This window comes from Pterocles gutturalis, unplaced genomic scaffold (assembly GCF_000699245.1).
Source record: "Pterocles gutturalis isolate BGI_N339 unplaced genomic scaffold, ASM69924v1 scaffold4862, whole genome shotgun sequence".
NCBI classification, from domain to species: domain Eukaryota; kingdom Metazoa; phylum Chordata; class Aves; order Pterocliformes; family Pteroclidae; genus Pterocles; species Pterocles gutturalis.
The window spans coordinates 73327-96155 of record NW_010112511.1 but is presented as its reverse complement, the minus strand read 5'-3'; the positions used below and the strand labels follow the sequence as shown (position 1 = coordinate 96155).

Below are 22829 nucleotides of genomic sequence, written 5' to 3'. Positions count from 1 at the left end.
TGTGCTGTCTGTGAGCTGGCCCTGAGCCCAGCAGCCACATCCCCAGGAGGAGGATGCCGCCAGGGCCCTCACAGCCCTTTACGATCCCAGGGTGCTGCTGCCCGTTTTTCCGCTGCTTCAGAGAGAAGCGTGGGAGCAGACGGTGGACACTTCAGCTGTGCAAGTGTGAGTGACACCTGAGTTTCAAACTTTCACAGATTTTTGTTTACTTTGTTATCTCTACCTAGATAGTAAAACTGTGCTGTGGTGACTCAATCATAAATTTATTTGTGAACGCGTACTTTGGTCAAGAAAATGCATGTTCTCATTTTTCCCGCCAATTTCTGTTCCACAGTGTGGGAGGTTCGTTCCTCAGGCATTGGGCAGGTTTTGTCTGCTGCAGGCACTGAAAGAAAATCCCTTTTTCTGGCACGTGGGGTTGCACTACCACAAACAGAAGAGACGTATTGGGTGCTGTTTAATTTCTCGGCTCAGCGAGATGAGGTAGTAACCACTGACAGATTATTGTGATATCCAAAAACGATTGTTTAAACATTTTCCTCTGCATTGAACACCAGTTGCCTGACTGAACAGTATAGTTTATTTTCTTCTCTTGGGAGTACTGAGGGAAAACCTTTCATGGCCAGAGGTCTGTGGGATGCTGGGGTGCCAGTGGGGAGGTGACAGGGAAAGGAGAAGCAGTTCCTTTCTGTTCATCAACTCAGAGATCCAGGAGAAAACTTTTATTCAAGCCATTGGCAAAATTCCCAGCAATGTTAGTGAGACATGAGTTTCACACGCAGCCTGTACTTTCTAGGGGTGTATTAATTTGGGATGGACTGTAGTTTTGTGACAGCCTGAAATTGGAAAGAGGATTAGGAGAAAAGGAGAAGATTTGTCTTTCCTAATAAAAGGAAAGCAATCATCACTTTTTCTTTCCAACTGCTGTATGAGTTGAGAGTAGTTTAGTTTACTTGGCAGGTGTGAGCTTTGTGGCATTATTTGTTGAAGAAGGTCCCTCCCAAAGCGATACAGATAATGTGTGTAAAGGTGCCTTTTGTTGGGTGACTTGTTATGAAGGCAGTTTCCCAAACATATTACATTCACTAAACTATTAGGCTTTGGTTTTTGCCATGTAAATGATGTATAGTATGAGTTTCCTGTATAATAAAATTAAATTTAGAAATTTCACAAGCCTTACGAAGATGTTAATGCAGGCCTGTACCTGAAAATGTTTCAGGACCACAACACACGCAACATCATGTTCTCATCTGTCAATATAAAGATGTATGAATATGGTTATCTGGAGCATACATACATGTAGTGCAACAATAACGTAAGTGCAAACAAATGTGAAATACAGGATGGCTGGGAAAAATACTTTAACAATGAAAACAAATAATGAATAAATAGAAGATTTGCTTAGCGTCTCCATTGTGGTTAAGGTCTGATATTGCCATTATACATAAAATGCCTTTGCCAAGCAGATAATGCTTCTTTTGAGAAATCCAGCATGAAGTGCAAGTACAAAAATAAAAATAATAAGGTAAATTTAATTATGAGAATATTAAAATAAATCACTTTATCTTATGAACCACTACTGAAAAAATAAAAGAACACATGCTTATCAAATATGCAGCATAAATGCATAATTTAGGTGAAAATGGATGACTAGGTGCAACAAAGAGATGACCAAATAATGAAGGGCTAAAGGATGGTTGTTACATCTGAGGTACTTCATTGTACATTGTAAGTAATTGCTATCCATAAAAAATTCCATGGCTTCTGTATAAGAAAAAGAGACAATGTGACAGGCAACACTAGTAGTATATAAAAAATATTAGCCATGTGCAGATTTATGTCTTAGAAGACTGTATGGGCTATTTACTTTTATTTCATCTGTTGTTTTCTATTTATAGAAGAAATATGGAGAAATGTGTTTTACTAAGACAGTAATGAGTAATTAGAAAATTGTACTGCAGCAAGAGAATAAAAATGTTGATCTGGTGTAGCTAAGCAATTTCAGCATGTAGAACTAACCTAAAGTGAAAGTTCTTTTTGTAATAATTGCAAAAAGACTTTAGTGCTTTGGCCATGAATAAACAGCAGTTTAATTTTTTTAAATGGTAAAAAAGTTGTTAGAACTATTTAAGTTTTTAGGTTTTTTTTTTCATTTCTTTTCCTGGTTAAATTTCCAGTTTCAAAATCTTTTATCTCTATGTCTCTATCTGGGCATACTGTGCAGTAAAAATAGTATCATGACATCTTGGTGTTAGCAGTGAGCAGAATTTACCGTTGACTAAGAAGAAATTTTACTTTAATGTGGAGTACCAAGTTGTTTTTCCTGACTAGAGAATTGACTTTTTTGGTGAGGTTTCCACATATTAAGACTTTCACTTTATGGCATTTAATCTCCAGAAGGATGGCCACCAGGGTTACTCTAAATTTGAGTTTTCTCAAAGTACAAAACAGGATAGCACTGCAAGAGTAAGATTACTCTTGGTAATTGTGTGCTTGCATTTTCTGTTTGAAACCACCTCAGTTAAGGAACTGGAATGTGTGCACAAGTACCCTAGGGTTTACATACACTGTATGTATCAATAGTTGGTAGGATGATCGGAAATTTTAAGAAAACGCTGGACAAGGGCTGAGGAACAATAATACCAGTAGTCCTGTAGGTATTTTCCCTGTAAGTGTAATTTAGTGACAGGAGATTTCATAGATAGTATATATTGTTGAAAAATACTGTCCTTTTTCTACACCAGACCAGTACTTACTTGCATAATGGTTTACTTTTCATGTAAACAATATAATTCCTAGATAATGCTAACAGTACTGTTAATATTCTATCAAAATAGTTCATGAGTAGTAAGTAAGGATGTTATCTGCTAAAGAAGAAAGTTATCTACAGATTAAATAATGGCAAAATCAATAGATTTTTATTGTATAATGAAATTTGTTTCTGGTTTTGTAGTTATTTTCTGTTCTTGAAGTGGGTAACAAACCAGTCTTTTAAGAAAAAGGGTATTTACAAAAAATAATGTCCTCTTGCTGTCAGTAGTCAGAATTCAAAACACAGAATAATGCGTTCGGACTCATAATGCTAAAAAGAGTTTTCTTTGGTTGAACTCCAATATTAAGTATTCCTGTGATAGTATATTAGTTCAAGGATTTCCTAGGTAAACAGACTGCAGTTCACGTGGACAAATTTTGAAGTTTAGATTTGTTGTGACATCATTTTTGTAATTTATAGCGGGAATATTCTGACACTTAAGAGTTATTTTGAATATGAAAGAAGAATGAGGGCTTGATCTCATCTGATTCCTTTCTTGCTTCTTCTTGATCTTTGATACTGCTGTCAGCACAGTTATACTAGTGCTGATTTGGATCTTCCAAAGACTGGACAAAATGAGATTGTGTGATCTTCACATGGGTGAATATCCCTTCTAGACTTTTGGCCTATGGTATAAAGTAATTTTGTGCCATTAATAGTAGCCTCATATTGAAAGCTGGAGCCTTTTGTTCTCATTATTTTTAATGTTTTTATGCAAATAAAACCTTTTTGTTTTAGCTTTATGAGATAATTTAATGCTCATTTTTTATTAAGGAAGACTATCACAGACTCAGAGCCAGTGCAGTATAGTGTAGCTGAAATACCTACCTTACTTCTCCATAATCCTGTCCTACAGCAATTTCATAGAATCATAGAATCATAGAATGGTTTGGGCTGGAAAGGACCTCAAAGATCATCTAGTTCCAACCCCCCTGCCATGGGCAGGGACACCCTCCACTAGACCAAGTTGCCCTAAGCCTGGCCTTGAACACCTCAATTCCCATTCTGATCCTAGCTTGTGCAAAGATTAATTGAGCTGAATTCTGAAATAATTTCATAGTTTGCAGAAAGAAGAATTAGGATGAAACAATTAACACCGTTTCATGAGATGTTTTCCAATTTTAATTAAGTTGCTGTATGCTTTTCTGAACTCTTTACAGTCAATCATTCCTAATTTAAAGTATTGGAAAGACCAGAGCAAAAAGATAAAATTTTAACTATATTTATTATATTTCTGTTTCAGAAAATTGCTCTCTCCCTATGCAAAAATGGCTGTGGAAAATATTGAAGAGAAGAAAATCTTTAGACAACTTCTATTTGCCCATAACCTTTGCCTGCAATCAGCAATGGTATCAAGAAGGTCAAGACTTCAAGATTGTTCTACACATCAAACAAAATCAGAGCTGTGATGGAGTATCAGACACATAGACAGCTACAAATCAAGCAGTACAGACAATTTCTGTCTTATATCACCATCCAAAAAAACCAGCTGAAAGTATTCCCACAGGTCAACTAAGGTAATCAAAGCTCTTCTCTGTTGCTTTTAATCATGACTGCTGTGGTTCAGCCACCCTGTAGTGATGATTCCATTGATATTCTGAAACAGAACTTGATAATTTTTATTAAGATTTATTGACCTAACAATTTCTCAGTGTATATTCTTTTTAATATCATATTGATTTCCTGAAACATTTCAGAAAGACAGAAAAAATTACCATAAACCAGGCATTTGCTTTACAAATTTTTAGTAGACTTAACAATAGATGCTTAATATTCATCAAGTTGACCCTCTGTAAAGAAGACTGTGAAGAAAGGTGATTAGAGTGAAGACCTGGTGAACAAAAGTGTATTTTAGTGTGCTTAATTTAGATCTCCTTATGTAAAGCTTTTTGTTGTTAGTGTCTTCTATTTTGAGTAGGTAAATTGTTATAAACTGAGACAAACTGAGATTATTATAGTTATAAAGTTATCATGGTATCCCCTCATTTGTGTGCAGATGTGACCTCAAGTAGGATACAAGTGGCTCTAAATTTCTTTTTGGTAAATGTTTTCTGAAAGTGCCTTATCCAAAACCATTAAAGTATTTGTAATTGCTAATTTTGTATTTTAATATACTTGTCACCTGCTATATGAATGTCTTAAACTCTAAAACCAAAAAGAAAACATATAGTTACTTTTTAAGGGGGCCACATTCTGGCTTATTTATATGATTTAGTACTCAACGCTCAAGTAGCTACGCTGATTTAACAGCATGACTTGCTTTAGAAATGCTCAGCTACGATTCTTAATGTGGTCATTTTGTCATTCAAGAAATGGGGAAACTGTAAAACATGAGATTACCTACATTATAATTTAAGTGAAGTAACAGTTCAGTGCTAATTGAAAAATGTCCAAGGGTTCTCATGGAAGAGAAATTCAAAACTTAGGCCTCAAACAAGTTTTGAGTTCTGCGTGGGAACCTCGTGTTGCAGACCAGGACAGAGACCATATGTCACAAACGCTCTTGCTGAAGTATGACATTCTGTTATAAAACTGCTTTCCCCTCCTCCTTTTTCTTTTTGAAAGTAGTCTTACTGTGGTATTATTCAGAAGTTGTTTGTGGTAAGAGCATTTTAAAATCGTATTATGTTTTTTTATAATTATTAGTTTATTCAATTTTATTCTGGCAGCTGCGTTGAATATATTTTGCTATCTGGGAAGCAGAAACAATTAACAATAAGCCCCACTCTGCAGTCACTGTACAGCATAATTGCTGTCAATTTGATTGAAATTTTGCCTGAGAAAAGACACTCATCAGTTCTTACTTTTTAAACTAGGAGCAATAATCTACATAGTATGCACAGAATGCACTCTTTAATTATAAGTTTTCTCAGAATCAACGAATTTTTTTTCTGTATTTGTGCTGATAGATTTAAAAAAAATACTTTTAAAATTAGGTGATTTATTTTCTTACGAAATTCTTAAGATATTGCATCAAAGGACTTCATAGTGGAATTAAACAACCAATTTCAAAGTATTCTGAAGTTCTGAATAAACTCAGTTTGGGATAAATTAAGCCTATTTTTCTTATAACAGTCAAGTTTCACTGTATTTACTGTATTTATAATTTAGGTGCTGTGGACTAAATTCTTATACTATGAAGAATTTTAATGACCATACGTTCAGATTGTTTTTTCACAATTTTCACAATTATCATAAAAATTATAAAAAACAAATAAAAAATAAAGGCAAATACCTTAGATTATTTCTTTAATATCCTAAACTTTCCCCCCCCCCAACAGAATTAACTGTGTTCTCTGTGTAAAAACTCTGGCATGTCCGGAGGGTGTTTGAAGTATCCAAAGTTATTAAACAGCAGCCAAATGTAATCAAAGTCATAGCTTGCAAAAATGGCACAAGAATGATCTTTGTTAAAGTTTCTGTGTCCTTCATTTAGCCAGTAACCTCTAATAGAAGTTTTCTTGCATGCATAAAGTTTATTTGTAGCTTTTGCTTCAAACCCTAACGTAAATCCTTTTTATCCTTTAAAATAAGCTTACGTGGAACTTTGCACGCTATTCCTAAAATGTGTGACTTGTTAAAAAATCTTATAAATGAGAAGTGAAATAAGTTACAGCATAGTGTACAATATTATTTGACATTAAAAGGCAAGAGCACAACACTTGAAATCCAATCTTTTTAAGGTTCTGTGTTTTTTTCATATTCTTATCCTATGATTTCTAGTAATAATCACTAAAATACTAAGTGACTTCTAGTGCGGTTACTATGATTGGTAAATTTCCAATGCTATTTTTTCCGAGTAAATATTGACCATAAAATAAATCAGTTTGTAATCTGTAATCCTTACCTCTTGCATTCATTTAGCTGCTGGAGGACTGCTCTGAAAAGCTGAATCTGAACATGGCTGCACGATGTGTTCTTGGCAGACAGCACTGAAGCACTAGAACCTAAAGACATACCCCATGATGCCGACGTTTATATTTCAACTGGAGAGACCTTTTTATATCCATTCAAAAAAATAAAAGGTAAAAAACTCAAAACCGAAACAGAGAACCCCCAGCAAATGGCTTAAGGGGTGCAATTAAAAATGATTTTCCTCCTGTCTTTTTGCATGGTTTAACAAAACTAATGTTTACTCATTTACAGCTCAGTAAGAGGATAATGTGCTTAATGAAAGAAAAATCTACTGACAGCCACGTTTATTGCCCTTCATTAGCATTGGTACTTAATTTAATATAGATCTGAATAGACATTAGGGAGCCTGCAGGAGGTTAAATGGTGAAAATGTAAAGAGATTATTGAATTTACTGTTTAGTTTCAGTGACATCAAACAGACATAATTAATTAGGTTTATTCCACTAGCAAAAATAATCCAAAATGTAAGATTGGATTCATTAATGTCATTTTTTTAAATTTTTTGGAAGTCTAATACAGTAATATGGAATATCTACTTTACTGTGCTTTATTAATTTTAGGTTGCTTGGTGGGACCATTATTAAAATTTTTATTCCTTCCTTCTCATTCCTTTACTGATCTGGTAATCTTGTTTGCTTTTTTACAAGGGGGGGTAAACTATTTCTGAATCCTTTACAGTTTAAACATGAATGTAAATGTTTCATTCTGTCATATTTTGAGATCTTGAAGTACGTTGGAGATTTCTGCAGAAAATTTGCGGTAACATTTTATAACATTAGCTTTGGCAGGGTTCCGTATCAAATTCAAGACAACAATTGGGTATTTTATTAGACTATTAATTTAGCTGGCATTTGTGATAGAGAACTCCTAGTTGATATAAGCTAAAGTATAATAAAAAGCAAAATTATAATTAGGATAGTGTATGTGTAAGTAGTAATCTATGATTCCAGTGTAAAATTCCAGTGAGAAATGCAAATAAGAGAAATTGTTTAACATGATGTGAATCATTCCAATTTGTCTAGTCTTGTAATACTAAAATGGGATGTGTTTTTTAAAAAGCTAGGGATAGCAGAAAAACAAATGACAAATCATTCAACAAGTCTGCATATTTTATATACATATTGTATATATTTTATATATATTTCTTTGCACTTTTGGGCATTTTTTTTTCTTACGTACTTTCTTTAGAAACAAGCCTTGGCTTTTATTTTCCTACATAGTTTTTAAATAGAGTTTGTTATCGTACAAAGTATTAGGAGACATACTTTCATGTTAAATATTTCATTCTGAATTTCTAAATATTCAAACCATATTTCACTATTTATTTTACAGATCAATACTCATTACAAAATAGTTTCAAGAAGGTATCAATATAGTACTCATTACTGGCTACTTGCCTAAGAAAACGGCATAGCTCTCTCTATACACACAAAAATCTAATATTTATTAGTAGAGCCTTTCTAATATAAGTCCTGTAATTAAAGGTATGTTTACATATTCCTGGAGGCATTAATGAATTAAACTTATGTTAGTAAGCCTCTATCTTACATAATCAATGTTATATATGATAAGCTGTTGTTTATAACATAAAAATTATTCTGAGTACGATACAGGTGATCCGTTCGCTAGAACAGCTATCATGAATGGCCTGTATGTTCAGTAAAAGGCACAGATCTTTGTAGTTATTCTTGCAAAAGTGTGTGATAAAACTGCTATTGGTACTGTATGAGTCATTGAAACGGTCCTATTATTGCAGTATCTTTATACAGGTACTGCAATAATTTGTTACAAAGTCTTTGCTAGTACTCTTATTATAGTTTCTCCATGCGTATGACATGAGTGTTGTGATAGATTTTTCAAATTCATTAAGCAAGTCCTTTTTTCTTTCTCTCATTTTCCTCTTGCAAGCCAAGTTCAAAACAAAAACTTCTGTGCTTTGTCTGCGCATCTTTGGCTGTGTTTCCCTGTGACATGCACTGCTGTTCTTTTAGCACCAAAATGTTGGCACACATTACTGAAAATTTCACACCATCTCTTGCTGGATCAGCAAGCTTAACCTACCAAAATCTGGTGTTGTTGAATGGTTTTTGACTGATAATCAATCTTTTTGCTGCTCGACAGTTGTTGCTGGGACACAGACTAGAGCAGGTGGCAGATGTGCCTTGTCTTTTGAGAAAAGAAAGAGTAGGTGAGCTTGGGCACAGAGTAACATATTGTGTGTCCATTAAAAGGGTAACTATAACAGGAAAAAGTCACTGCTATAAGTAGAAAAGCCACGAGTACCAGAAAACAGGCCTTTTTACATCTCTGTTTACGAGTTTAACAGAACTGGGAAATGACAGTATTGTAGAATTCTATGTACTCAAAAATCAGAACTGATGTTAAAAACATTCATAAATTCTCTGTATAACATTCTCATAGTACTTTTTTGCTTATATTTTTTTATTTATACATAGTATGAATGAACAGCATATGCACTTTAAAAAATCTACACTATATTAAAGATAATTTTTAGACATGTATAAATACATAGAGATAGACAGTATGTATTTTATATTTTTTTTGTCTAGCCCAAGACTGGGAAGAGAGCATAGAGTAGTATGACTTGTCAGTATAAACATACTCATTGCTGCATTTGAGTCCTTAATGCATAGATAACAAGGTCAACTGTCAGTAGCAAATCCTTTTTGCATGGGAATGGAAGATCAGTGATATACTATAAAGCCCCAATCCCATGGAAATCAGAGAGACTTTTCCCATGTGTGGTTGCACATAAATATTTGCAAGAGTAGTACCTTTGTGGAAATCCGTATTTCAAGTACTGTATAAATCACAAAGTCTGTCAGAATTGTATCATCTTGCATATAATTTCATTGCTTCAAGTGGTATAAATGCCTGGATAAAATATAATTCCCAGTGATGTTGATGTCTTGGTTTATATAGATTTATTCACCTTCTCATCTTTCTGACATATTAAAATTTAAATTGAGGTTTGGATTAAATGAATAAGGGTTCAAAAATAAGTTGTCAGATTGCATGATCAGAGATAAAAATTGAAAGCCATAGCTCCTTTTAATTTAATTCAATATTTATAATAAATACATGTGACATCAGTTATAAGGTGCTATTCCAACAGAAGTTTAGCAAACAAAATGTACAAAGTCTCAAGCATTTAAAACATATTTTGGGGGGGACTATTGATGAACTAGTGTGTTGCAGAATTGTGCCAGAGGGTTAATGCTCTGTCATTTGTTGTTCTTCCATGTAATTTACATATGGTAATGGTCAATGGTCATATTTAATTAATTGTTCATTGGAAACATACGGGAGACAATGTACTTCAGTGTTTGTTTATGGACACATATATTTAGCAGTCAATTAATTTTAAAATATATTGGATGTTCTTATTTATCCTTTTTAATACCTCGTGTTTCTCCTGTCAGCTTTTATTGTACTCCCACACCTCTTTGCAATTGAGTTTCATGTGTCTCCAGTGTACTGCTTCATTTTTTTCTTCATTAGTTACCAATTTCTTTAACTGATACTAGTTTCTTTCTATTGATTTTACTTCCAGTGACACTAACAACCTTGCCCAATAAAATAATAATTTGTCTATCACTCCTTCATAAAAAGCTTGTGTGTTTTATCAGTCATGCTATTATGGAAAACATGGCTTCTTCTAAGTGTCATCTACCATTCAGTAATTTTCAGTTTCTATGTTTGCCATTTACGTTGATCTTGCTTCAGAGTTACTAAGCTGGAAAGAAAGAAGTTTTGGCTGATCAATCAATGTGGACTTAGTCTGCCGTCCAAAACCAATTCACTGTACTACTGAGAGGTCCACTTCCCTGATCACATGGGCGCTTCATCTGATACACCTTGTTACTCAGGTACAGAGCATTGTTTATGACCTACCTCCAGCTCTCGTTCTGTGGATCGCTATAGTAAAAGAACAGTTTTGTGGCTTGTGATTTGTGCACCATAAGTGGAAAGATATTAACGGTATATTACACAGATTGCTATGCTAGTTTAGTAGTTGGATTTAAAGACATTGTATCCTGTACTACTCCTTTAAGAGTGTTAGCAAGCGTGCTTTTACCAAGTTTCTGGTGCAAGTATACTAAAGTGAATGGCACAAGTAAAAGCACATATTCTAGATAAGAACTATTAATAAAAAAAAAAAAGCAGATACAGTATTTTTTTCCAGTTATTGACATTTCCCTATCTCAAATTAAATAGTCACTATTAGATATATTTTAAATTAAATTTTATGAATAAGGTTAAAATACTGTAGAAATAAATTAAATAATGTATTCTATATTAATTTATTACATTTAGCAGTGGATGAATGAACTTCCATTCTTTTCATTCAACAGTAATTTTTATGAACATTTAAACATTGTTTAGCATGATCTGAAAATTCTAAAATTGTGTTGCTATGAATATTTAGTTTAGGAAACAATTAGTACATAAATGTTCACTATTTTACTACTTATCCAAAATGTCTATAACCTTTCACTTATATTTGTAGGATGCATATGTTTCCACGACTGTGTGCTAAAAGTAAAACTAAAAATAGCAAATAAGATTGTGTCTTTTATTAATGCACTGTGACAAGGAGGCTACTAGAAAAAATAATCCATGTTTAGTGTTCTTAATGCTGCATTTCAGGTCTGTATTCAAATGAAGACCTAAAGAATTTTTTTGTTTAATAACATTTAGGTATCATGTGATCTACAAAATGAAATAGTTTACCAAGACAGATTCCAACTGACAAGAATGTGTGAGAATACATTTAAAATAGTGTATCTTTTCTAAAAGGAGTAAGTGCCAGTGAAATTATGAATTCTTACCATTGTAATTATTCCAAGCAGAATTGTAAATAATATAGGGCTTTTTGTCATCAAAATGTAAAAGCTAAAGTTGTTATGTCTTATTTTTCAGAAAAAATGCATCTCCTCCATGAACTTGAAGTTAATACACTGTATGACAGTTTTTCCTGTAATTACTTTATTATACATTGTTATTTCAATTGCATTTGTATAGGAATTTTGATCTGAAAAAGGAACATACTGTAACAAATATTCATAAAAACATGCAGAAATATGTATCTCATTATATATTATGAGCTTATCCATCTTATAACATAGGTTGAAGTTCTCAAGACAAACAGAGATTTGTTGTAAGGTATAGAAGTTTCCTGTCGAATCATCATCATCAAAACAGAACTGAATACTTAGAAAACAGGTTGCTCATATCCTGAAAGACAGAATGACAAAAACCTGGTCTTTGAGAGGAATGACAGTAAAACCTAGATTATATTTTGTTTAAGGGTTTCTGACAGAAAATTGGTGTTAGTATACTATGGAAAATTTAGTTTCAAATTATTATTACAGATTCTTAGAGGCCTTTCCTGTTGTGGGTGCCTTTTTGAAATCTGAAGTGTGCCCATTTCTGAGCTATTTTGGAACGCTTCGCAATATTGAAGTCTCTCTTCTAGCCGCTCAATGGTATTGAAGTCTTTAGTGCTTTTTATACAGGAGTTTTATGAGAAGCCTTTGTGTTACACTTGATGATGTTACTGGTTTGTAAAGACATGACAGTTTGATCAAATGATTGATTTTTTGGAGCAACCAACAGTCTTTATGGAGTGAGAGATGAGCACTTAAATAGAAGTTGTAAACTGATAGCCAACAGTAATAATACATTTACATCTATCCATCTCTCTCTCTCTCTTTTTCCCCCCCTCTATCTAAATAAAACCAAATATTCCAAATGGTCAGAGTAGAAAAATCACCAGAGGGAATATTTTTTCAAGAATAGTTTGTTTCGGATTTTTTTAATTACTAAAAAGCTATAATCCAAAATTTACTTAAGCATAAGATTAATTATACAAATTGAATTGTTTAGATAACCAGTAAACACCCATTATAATATCCTACTAAACAGACTAAACTTTATATATAGCCTCTACTTTTTTATTAGTAAGAACTGGTTTTACAAAATTATATTATCTACTACATTCGATATATATATATATATATATAGTGTCCCATTTATTACCTTTTTATTACAGTTTCTCTTGAACAACTATGTTTTGTGCTGTATTTTTGTTCTGGGCAGCAAAGAGTAAGTTGATACTGTATTAGGTTGGTATTAGTACTCTGTTTTGGGGGGACACAGACTCTGAAGCTTTACCCAGAATCCACTTGAATTTGAAAAGAAAGAGATAAAGCTTTCTGCATGGACTTACGCATTGGGTCCTTAAGCTATAAAATGTCTGGATATGAAACAGTAACTTTCTGTATATATTTATGATATCTATGCCAGTGGGAACATAATAACGGTAAAGAAGTCATCAATTCTGTAAGAAAAAAAAATTGTTATTTTCTAGACTGGAAAAATACTTTCCAAATATGGCTTTAAATTGTATCTAGAATAAAAGATCATGGAAACAATCAGGTACAGCCAAAACAACGTAGATTAAATGTGAAAAGTACAGCTCTGTTTAATCAGTAGTTGAACTTGTCCTAACACCTCCCCAACAGTATCCTAGAAGACAAATCCAGGGTAAATTTTGAGACATCCTTATAAGAACCAGGAGTTTTAAGAAAGTTTTGTTCATACTTTTAACATAAGAGCAGATAAGGATCTTGGTCTGTAGAACCTTTGTCTTAGTTCCTTTATTTGCACTAAGCAGGAGTGTTAAAATGAAAAATTATTCAAGAAATGCAAAACATTGAGATCTGTATCCCCGATAACCTGTAGATTGCAGTAAGAATCAGTTTAAAATAATTTATAATTAAATCTCTGACCCCAATATAACAAAAACCCCCAAAACCAAACAAACCACAATTGATTGCCAGCTGTGCAGAATGGAGAAATTCATCCCAATCCAGAATGAGACAGTCTTCCAACCATTATTATTCTAGATCAAGTGAATAAAAGTTCAAGAGAAAAATTTGAGAGGAATGGCAAAGATAAATGTAGAACATTGGTGACTAAGAAGCATTCTCTCCTCTCTGCCAAATGGAAGAAAGTTGTTTGCATTGTAAACTGTCAACCCGTCAATTGAATTTGGGGCTGAGGTGCAGAGCCAAAGAGTCCCAACCTTTCACCAGTCTCTATATGTATTTATCATACTGCATTGTTGTTGCAGTCCCTTCAGGGCTTGTCTTATTTATTCCGTTTGGCATTTACACCTGTTTAATTCCCTAAATAATTTCAGACTTACTTGAGTGTAAATAAGAGAAGAATTCATATGAAATGACATGAACAAACGTTAATTATTTCTTTGCAAATTATTTCTTACCAACACCAAATTTTTGATTTCTTGAAACAAGTTTAATTGCTTCTGAACTGCTCAAGTATAATAATAGGAATTTTTGTTTAATTTTTACTATTCATTCCCTGTTTTGTTATACTAATATTAGCAGTTTTAATTGCTAATCATTTACATATTTTCAATTCTTTCACAAAGTGTAACTTCATTAGTTCAATGGAAATATAATATGATTTTTGTAAAGTAGATTCTAGATTTGAGCTTCCTATCACACAAAATGTAGTGAAAAACATTCATCATTCACTGATGAACCTAAATTGTTTGTGTTTTGTGAGAGGCATGTGAAAGTCTTTTCACAATCTAGGGGCTTTCTTTAGTTGAAATGGACAGTGATACCATGACCTGTTTTCCTGAAGAGTTCATAGAAAAGTTCAGGCCAAAATATGCTGATTGGCAGAGAAGATGGGATGTTTGTAATTTTAATCAAATTTAGAATTAAGACATACTTCAAATAATATGTCAGACTAGTGTTAGTGAGTTTAAAATCTAATGACAACTACTGTCATTATTAGTTAAATATAGCTCTTCTGCCTGTGGCAATAAATGATGAAACTTCAGTACACACAGAAACAAAAAAACTCTCAAGTATTTAAAAAAAAGGGGAGTGCCTGTAGACTTAGTTAAACACAGGAATGTGACCTGGGCATAATATGTTTCCCAAATACAGAGGCATCTGTGATTTGAACAGATGACATAACTGAATGCAACATTATATGTTGTTAGCACTGGAGTGTTTAAATTTTAGGAAACTTGGACCTTTCGTCCTATTTCATAAATATACATCAGGGAGTTTCATATTTATTACATTAACACTCCATTGTGTTAATATACAACCTATGTTTCAGATTCATGTCCCTATTACTGTTCTGTACCTTTTAAAATGTATCACTCAATTTTCAGAATCTTATAAAGTGGAAACTGAGAATATTATGTTCTATTTTTAATAGATTAAAACATTTTTTTCAGACTAAGTTTTGGATTCATGAGGTTATAAAGGTTGTTTGAGGGTTTGGTTGGTGTTTATTTCTGTCAAGGTGAGGAAAGGGAAAGAAGTTAAAGTAAGCTGTGTCTGAGTACATATGCGTAATACACAGCATACAATGTCAATATATTTGTAATACCGTATACCCTTTAAAGCTATAAATTTAATCCCTTTTTATTAGCATTTGAAGAAAGTTTCTTACAGCTCTGTAAATCTTGTTTCAGCAATGACAGTGTAAAGCAATTGTGAATGAAGGGGATAGGTGCTGGCAGAGTCAGAAAACTGAATTTTGAATGTTCAGTGTAACAGGAAATGCATGTACTATACAAACCTGCGCTCAGATCAGTAACAGTGTAGTCAGTAATTAGATGGGGAATGTCAAATGAAAATGTAAGTGCTCTGAGTTTGTTTCTGTTATTTTTCATTCTTAATAGTGAACCTCTATATCACCATATTGTTAAGAATTCTTTTTCTGGAGAATGGTTTTCCTTGATATATGAATTCGAACTATAACTCTGCTGTATTGATATTGCTAAAGTTTTACAGCCACTTTGACTAGTAGTGTTACTGTGTATTTTGGGGGGTTATTTCCGTTAAGGTAATATATTCTGCTTATCCACAGTTCTCAGTGTATTGTCAATTTGCTAACAGTCTTCACTTTCTGTATCAAGCTATTGACTGGTGTTGCTGATCTTGTTTAAATCAATTAAGCATAATACCAAAGATATAATTTAATGTTTGAAATTATGGTAAATTCTGGCATAAAAATTTATGTAAATGATGTGTATAAAAAAACTAAGTAAAAATTTGTAAATGTGCGGTATAAAGCACTTAGGGTTAAGTTAGTAGTTAACAAATTAAGGTACATTATGGCTGGCAGTAGCTTGTACAACTATCTGCTATGCAGTGGCAGATTACTGAGAATCACAGAACAATTTGCCTTGAAAAGGACCTCTGCAGGTCATCTAGCCCAATCTCCTCAAATAGGGATAACTTCAAAGGTAGGACAGGTTGCTTGGAACGTTATCCAGACCAGTTTTGAAAATTTCCAAAGATGGAAATTCCCCAGCCTCTTTGGGCAAGCCATTCCACTGCTTAATTATTGTATTTTTTTTTTTCCTTATATTTAGTTGATTTTTCCCATGCTGCAGCTTTGACTGTTTCCTCATGTCCTTTTACTGCGCTCCTTTGAGAAATCTCTTTCTCTGTCTTTCTTAAAGATGTTCTTTAGGTAGTTGAAGATTGCGGTTAGACCTCCCATCAACTGCCTTCTCTCCACAATCTCTCAACCTCTCCTTTTATGTGATGATGCTGCACTTTATTCCCAGCCCTGAAAGTGAATGAAATCCACTTGTTGTGTTGTAGTAATAGTAGTAGGTCTTTACAGATGATCTAAGTATTTAAGCAATGCAAGAAGGACTTATGTGTGAAACAGCTTGTCTGTTTTTTCTTATTGTGCTTGTTAGTTTAACAGAGTATATTCTCCCTACAAACCACAGCAATCTTCTACATTGTCTATATTTGCTCTATTTCTGTCATACATCCAAGGCACGTGAAGACCTCAAAATATTTTTAGCAGGGGAGGGAATGAGGGAATTTTGCTTTGGAGATTCCTGGTTTGTGAGCCCCAAAAGATTGGTAGCTGTCAAACTTCTCAAAGCAGTTAGGATCATGGTGGCTTAAGGATGCACAGCAGCATTAATGTACAGACAATTTCAGGTGGCCAAAGTAATTTATTGTTGAAAATAAGGGAACACAAAGACACTCAAGTACCTGATTTTATGTCTAAGCTGCTCTAAAGTGGCAGAAGTATATTTATTACCACATAGTGCCCGCCCTCCGTGCACATAACAGCCATACTGACATCTTGTTCAGTCAAGGCTGGGAACGAACTGTCATACTTAACATTTTTGGCCATGCAGATTCCTAGAGGGCTTATTCCTACTGTGCTTGAAGCATCTTTGCAGGCTTATACTATAGAATAAAGACAAGCTTGAGCAATTCTCCAGCCAGCCTTAAGCGGTACTGTGGATGTAACCTTAAAGGGTGGTCAAAATTTTTCTTTATTGCATTCTTTGGCTTAGGTGGCTATAATCTTTCTAAATTTGCCTTTAGGCGTCTACTTGCTCTTATCATTCAATGCCAAGCAATCTCTAAGTTTTACCTTATGTCGTCTTTCATTATAACCTAAATCAGCTGCTACTTCTTTTCCAAGTACCACTCTGCTCAGGAGAAAACCAAACTGCACTTACTTAGTGTAGCATACCTAAACTGAAAAGCATCCTTTTCCTGTTCTATAACAGCCAACTTGTATGAGAAATAGCACATAATATACATCTAAGTACATAAATGAATAACCTACCAAACTATATCATGGCACAGACATAGACTAGATTTGTCAATGTATGTTAAAGCCCCTTCTTCCAGGGCTGAATCACCTTCTCCAATTTCTCTGAAAACATATAATTTTCAAAAATTTCCAGATGACACTCAGTCCATCTTTTTACTCACTGGTGTTGCTTAGTTGAGATTTTAAGATCTGTTTTGGTAGAGATGGGTTTTTTAACCAGTAGTTAAATTGGTCTTGCAACCACCTCTTTACTACAAGATCACTGTTTTCTTGTGATGAGAAGTGGAATTAATGGGTAAGTCACATGAAGGTGTCATTCAAGATATGCTGTTCGTATGAATTCTGAGATGCGTCTTCCTCATTACTACAGTCTCATATGACTTGGAATCTGTATTGGTGGAGGGACCAAGAGATAGTCAAAACCATCCTATATGCTGAGTGGACAGGGTATCCTACACAGTCAACCAGAATAATCTTTTCACACAGATGGGAGTGATTAATATAAAAAAAGAAAAAAGTCGTCACAAACTGTTGTTGTTACTGAAGTAAGAAGTAACTTTTCTGTATGGATAAGTGGTTGATATTTGAGCATGTCCTTTTAGAGATGAGATTATTTCAAGCTCTTCTGTGAGATCCTGCACAACTTTTCAGGGGTCCAGTTTCTAAAACAGATTTAGTAAGTCTTTCATGCTTTCTAAATGAACAGTCAATCAAATAAAAGCATTTCCCAATTGTTTAATAATAAGGACTGTGAAACACACAGAATTGTTAATGCCATTCAGTGAAGCCTCCCTCCATTTCCCAATCTAGCATTTTTACTTTTATTTGTGGCAGGTAAGAACTAATGCTGTTCACCAATGTCTATCCTACCTGGCATTCTATTTTTAAATATACTATGTAAAAGGCTATTTTGAGCCCAAGAGTCTACAGAGTACAACTAGAGTTAGCAAAGTCCTTTGATGCTGGAACCTGATCAGTAACAATGGGAATGTTTAGAGACTTAGCAGCAGATTTCTAGTTCATACCAAGTGCACATGCCAATTGGTTTTCACAGCAACCACAAAATACCTTCCTGACAACTGCAAGTGCACACTTTAGCTGTTTCAAAAGTAAAGATAAAGCAAAATCAATAAATTCTAAAGTAACAGAAAGAGCTCCGGAGAAGGGAGCAGCAGAATGATGCTACATCTGTGTTAACAAGTTGTACAACGCCAGAGAAGCAGATCTGTGGAACGAAGCAGTTAGTACAGAGGAACTTCCCCACTATACACATTTTAAGAGATTTTACTCTGGGTTAGCTCTAGTCTGTGCAGTAGACATATGGATGGGTTTTACATACACCTCTGGAGTGCATCCATTGGTTTTGTTTCATCCAAAGGATATCAGTTTACATGCTTTGAAACTGCTCTGCGATACAAATCAAGTACATTAAGTGGAAGCTATAGGTTCCTCCCTTAAAAATTGCAGTCTTTGTTCGAACCAAAATGCTGATGTAGATACATCCTTGTGGAAGAAAACAAACCACAATTTTTCAAATGTAAATTTGAAATTCACTTACTTGTTTAGAAGTAACTTTGGTTACAAAATGACCCCTACTAGAGTGATAAATTTGTAAATTCACATTCTCAGTCCTGGTAAGTTACCGTAGCTGTGTTGAGTTTAATAAAATTAGCTAATTTACATTCACTGAGGATCTAATCCATGGACTTTAGAATCCAGTGTGAAGTTTCATAGGTTGGAAGTCACTAAAGATATTTAGTTGGGAAACTAAACCGTCGTTTAATGACAGATTTTTTTCAAATTGCTTGCCAATGACAATGCTGATGAAAATGTAAATTATCTCTTGTCTTAGAACTTTAAATCACTATGAAAAGCTCAGCCATTTACACTTTAGTGGGTTTAGAGATGTATTTATTAACATAATCAACACATGCTTTATATTTCATGATAAAGCAGCCTCATGATATAAAGATTTGTGGACTGAAACAAATTTTTCAAAAGAACTGTCATACATCTAATTTAATCCAACTGTAATAATAGCAGTATGAAGCTTACATTTTTGAAATTATGTGTATAGACACATTCCATTAACATTAACGGCAGTTACAAGGCTAAGGATCAAATTTTTAACTGAGTTAATCCTCCAACTCCCACTGATTTTAGTGATCTTAGATTACTAAATAATTTTAAAGACCTTCAGCCCCTAAGGTTTTAAATATATCCAGCTCAGACTGAATTGTTATCCATACAATGAATATGTCTATTGGCACAGTTTTGAGCTGTTGCTGGATAGCTACTGATTATATTTCTGCATACAATGTACAACAATCTCCTTTGAAGATTTAATTGTAAGTGCATTTTGTGCAGAAGCAGCATACCACTTAGAGGTCATTTTCTAGTGTTTGGAAAAAGAAAAAAACCAACAGTTGAAGTGAAATAAAAATGTCATTTATATGATGCAGTGTCAGATATGGAACTCAAACAACGTACAAAAGGTTCAGGCTTAATTTTCCTGAGGCAGAAAAAATGAGAGGCATTTCATTTTTGTAGGTGAGAAGTGAAATGTTCCTCTCTGCTCACTGATAGAGGCATGCTAAGGTGAATTTTAATTATGACTAAATTGTGGTATTACTCTTTCATACCCTGAACATCTGTTCCCTTCAGGAATGATGATTTATGCAGGCTATCACTGCAGACAGCTTGCTACAGCTTATGTCATGGTTAGTAGGAAGCTGGTGGTAGTATTTCAGAATATACCAGCGTCTGAGTGGAGACAGGCCAGTGTGTATTTTTAAGGTAATAGGGAAAGGGGAACATGATGTGTCTGTTTTTAATTTTGAAGCCAAATATTGACTTTACTTTTTTTTTTTTTCTTTTTTTCTTTCAGACCATCTGTCATTAATGAAGAAAGTATCTTGGACACTGAATGGCCTGGTTCTTCATAATGGTGTCATGGAAAAGAAAACCAAGCCTGTCATTTCCAACTGCATGTAGAAAATTACTGAGGACACCTCTGACAGAACTGTAGCGTTTAAGAACAGCACAGGGCAGGATAACTATGAGACTATTGCATCACAAAATCAAATTGAAAAGGTAACCTTTGTTTCTTAGCATGTTCGAATGCATGCATCTCCAAAGCACCTTCATTGTTATAATGGTTTTATAATGCTTTCAGATAGCTATAGATTATTCTTTAAAAAAAACCCAAACAAAACAAATAACCAAAAAATCCCTTAAACTATGAATCCTTGGAATCCAACAGAACTGGGGTTGTGTGTATGTTCAGGTTAGATAAGGAGAATTTTAATTCTGTGCTCCCTCTTTCCTGAAATTCCTTTTGCTCTTTAATCTGCTTGTCTTTGCCTGGTAGCCACCTTGCTTCTGATTATGCTTATTTCTTCTCCTAGTTTTGTGTGTGCTAACAGTACATCTGAGGATTTATTACTAAGGAACATTATTTCTAAGATTATCTGAGGCATGGGTTATATGTTTGAAAATATGGTCAATGTTGATTAGGTTAGATATTTAATTATAAATATTCAACAGTTAAAATACGTTTCTTAAAAGATACGACACTGTAAGCGTATAGCAACATATTTTATAGTTGCAGTATATAAAAGAATATTTTTTCCTGGATAAGGCATTTTAATACTTTGACATACACCAAAAATAAACCAGTTAAAATTGCCAATTTTAATCTGGAATAGTTTATAAAATGTTATTCACAGCACATCCACCTAAATGCTTTTGCCAGCCCAAGAGAAAAGGCTGCATGGGAGTGGAAAGGAACAAATGAGTCTGAAAGAGGAAAGCTGTTGGGAAAATTCTAGCATGTATGTACCACCTGGTGCAGGGGGAGGAGAGCTAAGGCCAAAGGAAAAGTTGTAGGTTTATATGCAACTGACATTTGAATTTTATACAAGCATCTGAAAGGTGAATGTATAAAGACTGACTCATTTAAAATAGATTGAAAATCAGTGTTTCAAGTATTAATGCAACAATAGATATAACATAAAAGTATCTTAAAATCTTCAAAATGGTATTTCATCCAGTCTAGTGATTTAAAAAGGAAATATATTTCTTGCTTATAAATTGAAAACAAAAACAAATGACCATAAAAATTGCAATACTGTCAGACTGGACTTTTATCTAGTCCAATATCCTGTCTTTGAGTGGATGTCTAAAGCAAAGTGGAAGAATAAAGGCAGCATGTGGTACATATGGTGCATATGTTGATAATTTCCTAGCATACTGGCCTCATCTGGGGTAACCCCAGTCATGGTGTAGGCACATCACAAATAGTATATTAGAAGCAGAGCATTTTCCTTTTCCTTGAATACAATTATTATTTGTTATTTGAATGGGGCATTATTCCACACCTTCATTTACTTAGCATGACTTAAGAAAACAATTGAAATGTGTTTTTTTCCTATGTATAGTAAGCAAAGTGCTCAGCAGCTTGTTGCTACTGTATGACAAGTGTGTTTGTTTCTCTGTAGTCCATAAATATTTATTTTCAGACTTTTACCTATTAATGAAAAAAATGTAGACAAATTATGCAGAGTGATGTCTAAAGTACTCTTACTGAGCTAAGATCTTTCCAAACTTGTTTTAAGACAGAGAAATGAGGCTAGAATTTGATAGGGTAGACCAGTACAGGTCCACATTCTGTTTGGTTCTGATTAGACTTGAACCTGGTTCTTCTGAATCTATTTGAGATGGATATTCTAAGTTAGGCCACTGCCTAGAAATCTAAGGAACCTTTAGCTGTAAAAAATCAGAAACTACAACTATTGTAGGATCTTGACTCCACTGAAAGAAGTTGTAATATATTTGCATGTTTCCCCATTTTCTCTTCTCCTTTGCCAGAAAAAGTGTTCTGAGTTCGAACTGGGTCAGAAATTTGGCATTTGGGCCCAAATATGGCAAACATGCACAAAAATGGGTAAGGGGGAGGGAAATATGTTGTATTTTAGCAATCATAAGTGTTATGCAACACTTTCAAAAGACTTCTGTGTTTGTGCATGTTAGAACAGCGTCAAAGCTACTGTAGTTACAGTTGAAAGTGAAAAAACTAGAAAACTTTATTGACAGTGTATTCTCTTTGTCTTACTTTGAATTGTATTTCTTTGGAGAGGCAGCATCTCTCCTAAATTTGGTGTGCAATATCAGCTGTGGAATGTGGATTCTATTGACGTAGGAGAGTGCTTGTCACACTTAAAATAATGTGTTGTTTCAGTTGAATGAGGGAATTTTAAAACGGGACACGTTCCTCTTAAAGTTTACAAAACTGATAGGACTTTTCTTCATACTTTGTCTCTGTTTTCTCTATGAACACCTTGAAAAAGACAGCTTGGGATATTCACCCGACTGACCTGAAATAGGCACAATGGACGAATAATGCCATTAGTATTTTCCTCTGCTTTTT

The 22829-nt window shown here is 34.0% G+C and overlaps 1 protein-coding gene across 1 annotated transcript; it reads left to right on the top strand.

The window, feature by feature from the left end:
- Nucleotides 1-53: 53 nt before the first annotated feature.
- Nucleotides 54-20494, top strand: DCDC1 (doublecortin domain containing 1; the record flags this gene model as incomplete). The annotated part of the gene is given in 7 exon segments (XM_010074064.1): nt 54-165; nt 335-483; nt 1163-1266; nt 6137-6251; nt 6677-6723; nt 6725-6837; nt 20289-20494. Coding segments are annotated over 7 exon segments (846 nt in total), but the record flags the coding sequence as incomplete, so codon positions are not given.
- Between the last annotated feature and the right edge of the window lie 2335 nt (nt 20495-22829).